The following is a 9,894-nucleotide window of genomic DNA, read 5'->3' on the forward strand; positions in this document are numbered from 1 at the left end:
ACAGGGTAACCAGCCTTAGAGCATGTTCAGTTCATCAGTCATTCAGTCAGACATCATTTTTATCGCTTCCGCACAATTAAACCCAGTTCTCAAAATTTTGCAAGCCACCCTTAGGGATTTTCCCTTAGGTCTGCATCAGTAACCCATCCATCTGCATTCTTGCACAGCATATAGGGTTGCACATGGCTTGCATAAAAGACATCTTAGCAGTCAGTCTTGCATACATGTTGCCCATGAACTCTCTGGGGAAGAATGACATCCATCATCAAAGGAGGACATAAGTTTTGGACTTCAACTGGCAGCAGCAGGGAGTTTCTCTTCCACAGAAGACGGAAGTTTGCTCCAACATCGCCTCAGGAGGTTCAGAGCTTCAGGAACGACGGAGATGGTAGGTGAAAGGTTTCCAGGGACAGGTCAAGGGTGACTCAGGTATTTGCCATTCAGTTCCCGCAGTACATAGAGTCTTGGCTCGAAGGATTTCACTCCTGCATACGGCCTCAATCCCGGTAGCAGAAGACAGAAGGGGGCAGTGGTTCGGAGGAGAAGGATCACAGAGGAGTCGAAGGTTGCCAGGTATACCACCCAGCAACAGTTTAGCAGCGGGGAATGTCACGTGCACACCATTCAGGTGTACAGTGACATGGCATCATTTTAGCATCATAAGCATCATCAGGATTTTATCAGGCATTATTCAGGCATTTAAATGAATGTTTTCAGCATGTACCACATGGTATGAGTTGGATTCAGCATGGTAGCATCACATTAGCCATATAGACCAGCATCTAGGGCTTGTGGAGGCAGCCGACAGCCTGTTTACATCAGCCAACAGGATGCTACTTCAGCCGACCAGCATTTATGCTCTTTTTGGCATAATATATTCAGTCGTGGGCTTTTGCATCTGGCCGACTGCAGCCAGACTGGCCGACCAGTCCCCCTCACCCATATATATAGAGACCTCAGCATTCGGTTCAGCACATCATCATCATCTGTCATCAGCGCATCTCAACGCATCTCAGATAGCAGCATTCAGCCCAGTGTTCTCCAACGCATCTCCTCCAGGAAGCTTTGGGAGCAGCATATCCAGCCAACGCATCAGCATATTCAGCAACGCATCATCATCAGCCATCAGATCTGCAAACGCATGGAGCATCCACCTTCCCGTGTTGGAGAGCATCTGCGTTTCATCATCAGGTCATCCCTTCAGCGTTTCCTTCCCAGGAGACAAGGGAAAGATAGTGGACAGCAGTATATTCAGCATATCAGAATATTCAGCATATAGGCAGCATATTCAGCAGTATAGATCCATTTGGATCTCATTGTAACCGCATTCATCATCTAATATAGCTGCATTGCATTGACACATATTTGTCTATCTCTTAAACATCATTAAGTGCAGTTTAATTAGACTAAGGTTGTGATTACTACGGTCTTAAGACCTCTACATGTCACACAATGTGTCACTGTGTACCCCAGTGCAAGATGCACGTGAGACTTGCACTAACCTACGCAATGACGTCATACAAGAGAGGCTCTAAGCCTATAAAAGCATTGTACTTAATTGAAGAAATACAACACCAAGTCACATCATTTGAGTCGTGCAAATCTATCTCTTTATTTGTAAATTGTCTCTCTCTCTTCTCTCTCTCTCTCTCTCTCTCTCTCTCTCTCTCTTTGCTCCAATGCCATAGCCATGTTTCAGTACAAGCCGCCATAGACTTGCACACAGCAGCTAACCCTAAGGCTGTGGTTTAACAAGGCAGAGAGTTGTGTCTTGGCCGGTGCCTGTTGCTGGTAAGCTCCCGTCTGGGCCCCATGATCAAGGTCAGCCCACTCAAGTGCCCTGTTGACCACCCAAACTTGCCCATGCTATGTGCTGCCCCCACTGGTGCATGCCAATTTCATTGAGACCATTTTTTTTCAGTATGCTTGGCAAACTTCAAATAATTACATCAAGCATTAGAGACCTACCTCACTCACACACCACCTCATTGTGAAGGAGTGCCATTTCTAGATCCGTGACAAGAAGGAACATAGCTTGCCGTTTGTTAGGCATTGTGTGAAGAAGAACCACCCTTGGCTCTTTTCTCCATGTCAAATTATAGTCTTGGCATATGGTTGTGCGAGTACCATAGATCTTTAATTCTAGCAGAGTGCATGAAAGTGGTTTCCTACATGGCTTGTTTTCATGCTTCATCGCTTTCTGTAACTATTTGTTTGGTTTATTCAAGCATTATCAGCACTTCCAGCTGCTTGTAAAGTTCAGAATTGTTGGCATTATCATCTCCAGATTGGGCTTATATGTGCATATTTCATGCTGTATCTGGCCAAATTTATGAGGCCATGCTTTCATCTTATTTTAGATATTTTTTGCTATTTTGGTCTATTTTTTAGACATTATTTTAGTATTTTTTGCATAGTCGGCCAGCCCACTGTTTTCATGCTGGCTAACCAGCTCTTGTCCAACCTATAAATAGGTGGCTTGGGTTAGCATCATTAGCACTTCATTATTCAGCCATTGCTGTTGGTTGTATGCACCTACGGGCAGCCCTCGTGCTCTACTTCAGCAGATAACAAGTTTTCTACTTCAGTTCTTTTGCACAGGTGCTTCTTTGCAAGATCTATTTGCTGTTTTTCTGATTTACAGCCATTCTTTCATGGTATCTGAGCCCAGTGTTGCAAAGGGACCTGCGTTTTCTACATCTATTGCTGTAGGCAAAGATCCACCGCATCTACATCTACAAAGGAGCTGCGTTTTCTGCTGTGGACCTGCGTTTTCTGTTGAGGACCTGCATTTTCCACACAAAGGTGCTGCGTTTTCAGCCTGAGATCTGTGTTTTCAGATCTCAGCCCCGTATTTTGGTGCTACAACAGGGTTTTAACCCAGGGGAGTCATTTCTTACCTCTCCTGTTGGTTTCCCACCCTCCCATCCCTTCTTCTCCTTCCTTTCTCTTGGCTGCACTCAGCTTTTGAGGATGAGTTTGCTGATTTTCTAATCAGCTTTGTTGAAGAGGAGGATTTTGCTGCGTTATCGGAGATATGGCTTCTGGTCATAGTCATTCTTCTCACTCGGGGATTCTCTTTTCTTCTCCCCGATCCCAAGCCCCAAATTCACAGGGATCTTCTTCCCAGCTTCGTGTTTCTCTACCTTATTCCCAGATTCCTGCTTCTTTTCCTTCCATATTCCCCACCACCACCACTTCTCTTGTTTCTCCCCTCCCACAAACCCTCATCCCAACCCCTTCCCATGTGCCATCCTATTCACCCCCTCAAGTAAGTGATTCCATGAAGCTGACTGCTACCAACTACCATACTTGGTCGTTTTATACGCAATTGCTTCTTGAAGGAGCAAGTGTATGGCACTCTATCACCACTCCTCACTTGGTGGATCGCGCGTTTCGTGGAGTTCTCGATGCACGGGCCCGTCTCATCATCATCCATTGTATGACACCATCTATCCAAGCACAATTCATATCTTCCCGGAGTGATGCCAGTCAGATGTGGAATGAGATTCAGAGGAGGTTCGGGAGAGTATCTTCCGTGAAGATTGCTAAGTTGGAGGCGGATCTTGAGAAGATTACCATCAGTGACTCGGATAATATCATTGATAAGATTGGGGAATTCACAAGGATCAAGAGGCAGCTTGAGGAGTATGGGAGCTCAATCAACAACCCGATCCATAAACTGCTTGGTAAGCTGCCATCATCCTTTGACTCTTTCAAAGATCACATTTATTTCCGTGATCCTCTCCCCCCTTTTGAGGAAGTCGTGAGTTATCTCCACGACAAGTGCATGCTTCGCGGAAAAGGCAAGTCAGAGTCTGCTTTTGTTGCCTCTAACAAGGGCAAGGGCAAAGGCAAAGGCGGAAAAGGGAACTCCAACAACAAGCAGAAAGTCACCACAGAGTCACTTCTGACGACGACGATTCTGACAGCAACAAGGGTTCCAAGATGAAGGAATCTTGTGAGTTTTGTGGCTGACTTGGTCATTATGAGGCCAAATGTTTTGCCAGACAGGCTGCTTCCCGCAAAGCTAAAGCAAAACAGAAGTCCCCCTCCGATGGCTCAGACACTTCACCCACGACAAATGATTCAGATACTTCGCCAACGACAGAGGAGGGTACAAAGTCTCATGCTAAGATGGCTTTTCTTGCTGTCTATGATCCCCCTGTTCTTTCATCTTCACAGGAGCAGGATAAGTCCATCCTAGTGGTCACAGAGGAGACTTCTGATTCAGAAGTCAGTGCCCTATCCGCAACAGAGGATTATTTAAAGGAGTTTTTGATAGAGACCTTATCAGTTCCTCTAATTCCTTTGGATGAGTATCTCCCTTCCCTTGTGTTGTTTCATGCTGATGCTATTATTGCAGATTTTCTCTCGTCTCTTTCAGAGGAGGATAGTGGTTCTTCTATTGGGCAGGTGGATGATTTTGCTGAGATATCCTCACATATTCTCAAGCTTCCTATTTTGGCAGTTGCTTCTCCTTCTTATGTTTCAGAGGAGGCATCTTCCACTATCTTGGAGCCTGTCCCTACTTTGAACCTGACAACTTCTACTATCACTGATGATCAGTTTGTTCCAATGGTTGTTTCATTTCCTTCTTCTTCAGAGGAGAAGTCTACTTCGGTCCCGATACTTGTTGGAGATGCAGAGGAGGTACCATCTATGGTTCCATCTCCTGAGAGCTTCTCTCTTCAGATTGATCCTATTGTTTCATCTTCGATATCTTCTCAATCTTCTCGTGGCTTCTTCCGAAGACATTCTCGGTATTCAGATGTACCATATCTTCGCAAGCTTGTGCCTTTTATGAGGAGGTTGTTCCTTCAGACTCTTTGGAGGTCTTTCTTCAGCGTGCTGGAGTCGGTCCGCCCATCTGACGCTGGAGAGAAGGTGTTGGCATTATCATCTCCAGATTGGGCTTATATGTGCATATTTCATGCTGTATCTGGCCAGATTTATGAGGCCATGCATTCATCTTATTTTAGATATTTTTTTGCTATTTTTGTCTATTTTTTAGACATTATTTTAGTATTTTTTGCATAGTCGGCCAGCCCACTGTTTTTATGCTGGCCGACCAGCTCTTGTCCAACCTATAAATAGGTGGCTTGGGTTAGCATCATTAGCACTTCATTATTAAGCCATTGCTGTTGGTTGTATGCACCTACGGGCAGCCCTCATGCTCTACTTCAACAGATAACAAGTTTTCTACTTCAGTTCTTTTGCACATGTGCTTCTTTGCAAGATCTATTTGTTGTTTTTCTGATTTACAGCCATTCTTTCAAGAACAGATTGCATTGCAATCTGAGTTACAAAATGCTAAGCTTACAGCACATTAAGAAAATGGTGAGAACCACTTCTACCTATCAAAACACAGATGTCTGTGAGATGCATCGAAGGAAAGACTTTGTGATAAAGAGAGCTGAACTTGGTTAAGTGCCAACTGCACCTTTACTAAAAGCAATGGGTTCGATGTCTGCTTTGCGTCCTCTATGATAAGCTCCGGTAAACTGTGAAAGCACCACAGTTTCCATATATCTTAAATCACTATGTTATGAATCACAACTTGCCAAAAGTGTAAACCACGCAGCATAATACATAAAAACCAATCAAATTAAGTATTCAACACTCCATTCCTCCTAAATACAAGCTTCTGGTCAAATACATTAAATGGCCCATAGATGCGAAATAGCAAAGAATGCATGGACCATTAGCATGCATTTTTTTATCAACCCATTGATCAACCACACCAGCTGGTACACTTGGGCTTGATCATTGGCACACTACATTGATAGCATCTACACTACCCCGTTCACATGTATTTGCCCAGGAGGAGCTGTCACCAATCTCGTTGACATGTTTGCATCCCCACTTGCAATACTTTCCAGCACCCTGGGCAACAACAATGGCAAGAAATGGTTGGCAAGTTGAGAAAGGCTGCATTTGTTAGAATGCCACCTTACATTACACTTGACCTTCGGATATCCTATCTAGGTGTCAATGAAGAGATGAGAGAGCACTAACATGAAGTGCAACTGAGCATTGTCTTTGTTGTGCACTTTCCACCAACTCTTCATGGCACTGCAACCTTGGGCATTCATCAAATTTATCCTGCTCCTTACTTTGTGCCTATCAATGAAACACAATCAACCCTATGATATGGCACGATGACCCTGGCATTGGGATGCTTTTCATTTTCGTTTTTCCTGATATCAAAGCGTTTGGGGGGGTTGTCATTTTGTTGGGACATTTTGACAACTGTATACGATTCCCTTTAAAGAACTAATCAGACCACATGCTCTTGCTGCTCTCTAGTAGTGGAGCAATGAAGTATCAAAAAAATGCTACTTTTTAGACAGTCATGATGGATTGAGAAAACTGAAGGCATCATTTTATGTTCAAAAAACTTTGGAAGATGGGAGAGATTTTGGAGCTCATGTTAACTTGCCCAGGAAAAGGAACACATGCTTGAGTCAAAGATTGCACACAAGAATGTCTCAGCACCACCTAGCTCAAACAAACGTTTTCAGATGCAGACTCAACACCACCTGGCCCACATGAGGAGCGCACTCAACCTTGGTAACAGCCTTTACTCTCCATGCACCTGACTACACAAAGCTGCAGATTCAGTGCCTCCTGATGCAAGCAAAGAGCCACTGGAACCTCATGAGCAGCCTTTAAAGGTTCTCCACCCCAAAAATAATGGGCTCTGCTAAATTGAAATTTGAGCCCACTGGAAGGCCTTTTCACTTATCAGCAGCCTTTGAAGGTTCTCCATGCCTACAATGATGGACTGCTCAATCAAATTTTACCCCATGTAGATGGCCCTATGTGGCACAAAAACTGACCCATCACATTCTTAAAGTTGTCCCTTGCTTCATTATCCACCTTTTCTAGAAAATCAAACTCTTAAAGGGAATCAACCCAGGGTGATCCACCATTCCAATAAAAACAAGCCAGCTCCCTTTTTTTACAATTAACCTTGAGACCAGCGCCTACATACTGGCCTGCTGCTATCTTTTGCTGCACTTAAGTTTTGAGTATGCAAGAAACCTGAATCTTTAGGAACTGAAACACTCACCTTCAGAGTTGCCAAGTAGAAATCCGGTACATCCTGAAAGCTGACCAGCTCCAAGGGGAGGGCAGAGACCATTTTGACCAAGTCATCTTTGTTGGGAAGATCAGATTGCAATAGCCCACCACTCTGATCTCTGAGAGAAACTAGGTGTTTCTTGTCCTGAGCTAGGCTGATAACCACCATTCCACCTGAGTGCCAGAAACACTAAGTTTTAAACAAAATAAAATGTCACACAAAACAAGCACTATCTGAGAAGATTATGAAATACATGAACCAATTAACCACTTACATTAAGACTAGAACTCAGTAAAATCATCATTTTGACTACTGTGTGACACTCGTCATCTTCTTTTGTGACCTACAGTTCAACTCATAACCTCTTTCTTGTAACATGCTCAGAATCTCATGAATTGAGACGCAATAAGAGTTCAGTCTCTTAATATTTGGCTAGAAGGCAATCAGAACTTGTTATTTCATTGTATGTATAGGATCAAAATTTGTTATCTAATCATGTGATTAGAAAGCAATCAAAACTCGTTATTCCATCCATTGTACATGCAGCATCAAAATTTGTTATCTAATCATAACAATCCCAATTCATTGTCCTATTAAGCGCAACACGAAAAGAAAAGAGTTAATTATTTGACCAGTCATGTTGACGGACCAATCATGTGCCTGAGGTGCCACTATCGTGTTAAAATCTAAATGCCAAGTTGTAATGATCGAATAACCTTGGAATCAATGTTCTTAGGTGACATACCTTATTAGGAGAAAATAGATTCATTTAGGAGAAACTAGATTCATGTGATGCTTCTAGAGTGGAAAAAGATGAAGAATGGGGGAAATAAACATCAGTGAAGGACTGAGAGTCCATAAAGCCAAGAAGGCAAGTAAACAAAGAAAAAAGAAAAACCTGCAGAGAGAGAGAGAGAGAGAGATCGTATGTACATCACACATTTGCAAAGTTTACTATCTCATAGTGAAAAAAGAACTAGATCCAATGCGTTGATTCCCATCATCATGTTACATGACCTAGAATAAATACTGGTCTTCTCATTCGGTGACCCACCACCCCTAGTGTAGGTCAAGTATGGAAATCCCAAATCATTATCTCATGAGTCATCTTGAGCAACCGTAACATGTTTATTATCCCAAGAGCCACTATACCGAGTCCAAAGTCCCATGTGTGACGATACTCGCCATTCCTAAATCCATATGCCATGCAATGCACATTCTAATCTATCTTGCAGATACATAGCTAATGAGCATCGATCTTACCAGGCTTGCAATGTCTTGCAACATCTTTGAGAAGCTTCGGCAGAGACTTCGAGAAGACAGGAAAGTAATTGAGGAAGATGGTGTCGAAAGAGCCAGAAATCTCCGAGAAATCCGTGGTGTTAATGTAGAAGCATCTGGCATCATCATGCTGCTCCTTGATGTTGGCCAGGACATCGAGAGAGAAATGAGCAACTTCAACTGAGCCTTCAGGGCAAGTGTTGCAGAGCTGTTTCACAAAAACTTCGCTTCCTAGCATGACAAGGATTGCAGGAGAGGGCTTTTCTGCTGGTATGGAACCTTCTTTGATAACATTGCGGATCCTGCTTGCCTCTAAAGTTTCAAAGAGGGAGCTATGGCGATTGAAGAAGGTCTCCAGAGGCGTCGTTTCCTGCTGCAGGAGCATCTCCTCTTCTGCTAGCTCTAGGTCTCTCTTTGCCGCAGCACAGAGGAAGCCCTTGCTTTTGGTTTTAGGGCATAGAATCGGGTTCTCTGCAAAGAAACCCTTGCTTTTTCTTCTGCTTCTGCTCTTATGGCTGCTTTTGCTTTTGCCCCATCGCCATTCTTGATCTAATAAAGCCATGGCTGAGGGCACTGGTGAGCTTCTGCCGTGCCATAGCTGCTGAGAAGCGTTTCTGCTATTGCTGCTGTTGAAGAAGAATGGCTGTGTTGTTGCAAACCCCATCGCCAGACTCATCTTCATTGTCAACGTTGGTATCACCTTCTGAATCGTATTTTATCTCGAGGCTAGTATCCTTTATAATTTACGAAATGGATAGATTGCCTTTCTGACATTAATTTTTTGCCCTTTTTGCCAAGGTTGCGTATCGAACGATTTTTATTCACTCTTTCACATTAATTAATTTTTTAAGAGGGTGCTTACTCAAATTCTTGAGTAAAAACCTTAGGAAAATTAAAGTTTGAAAGTTTAATCATAAAAACAAACCATAGAAAAATTAAGGTTTGAAAGGTTAACAAAAAAAACAAACCTTTGAAAATTTAAGGTTTGAAAGCTTTATCATAAACTTACTTGTACTCTTATTATAAGACAACATTTAAAAAGTTTTACAATTACAAGTCAACTTAACAAGGTGTAACTAAGTAGATTTAGTGTCACATGCACATGAGGGATGGGGCCTAAGCACTTGGGCTTAGGGTCATTTACATATGCACTTGGGCTATATGATACATAGGGCTCGTAGGCATTGTACACACATTATTGATCATTTGATTATTATCTTTCTTGGAGCTTTCATGGTGAACTTCTCCCATATGAGATGTGAGGATGGTGACCCACACCCATGTTGTCACTTCATGTCTTGAGTGGCCAACCCTAGTTTCTTGCATTGGTATCAAAGCCATGTCTTTAATCCAATTTTTTAAAATTTTTCAAAATTTCTAAATTTTCTTGATTTTCTTGGACTTTCTTAATTTTGTTGATCAAAAAATGGCTATGGTGATTGTGGGATGATGGAAATCTCTTTGATTTTTGGATTGTTCTAAGCTTTCGGGAGCTATGGATCACTGTAGACCAAAATTTGGGGTAG

At 42.8% G+C, this 9,894-nt stretch overlaps 1 protein-coding gene across 1 annotated transcript in view; it reads right to left on the minus strand.

Moving 5' to 3' along the window:
• The window catches only part of LOC147615381 (uncharacterized), a 36,880-nt gene extending 27,747 nt beyond the window's left edge, over nt 1-9,133 (minus strand). Inside the window, exons 1-3 of the mRNA XM_086779471.1 lie at nt 8,351-9,133; nt 7,076-7,260; nt 5,444-5,504 (exon numbers count right to left, since the gene is read on the minus strand). Coding sequence (XP_086635597.1) covers nt 5,444-5,504; nt 7,076-7,260; nt 8,351-9,050 — 946 coding nt within the window. The 5' untranslated portion in view covers nt 9,051-9,133. The remainder of the gene's footprint in view (nt 1-5,443; nt 5,505-7,075; nt 7,261-8,350) is intronic.
• Between the last annotated feature and the right edge of the window lie 761 nt (nt 9,134-9,894).

This window comes from Cibotium barometz, chromosome 40 (genome assembly GCF_041138505.1).
Source record: "Cibotium barometz isolate CiBa-2024 chromosome 40, ASM4113850v1, whole genome shotgun sequence".
Classification (NCBI taxonomy): Eukaryota; Viridiplantae; Streptophyta; class Polypodiopsida; order Cyatheales; family Cibotiaceae; genus Cibotium; species Cibotium barometz.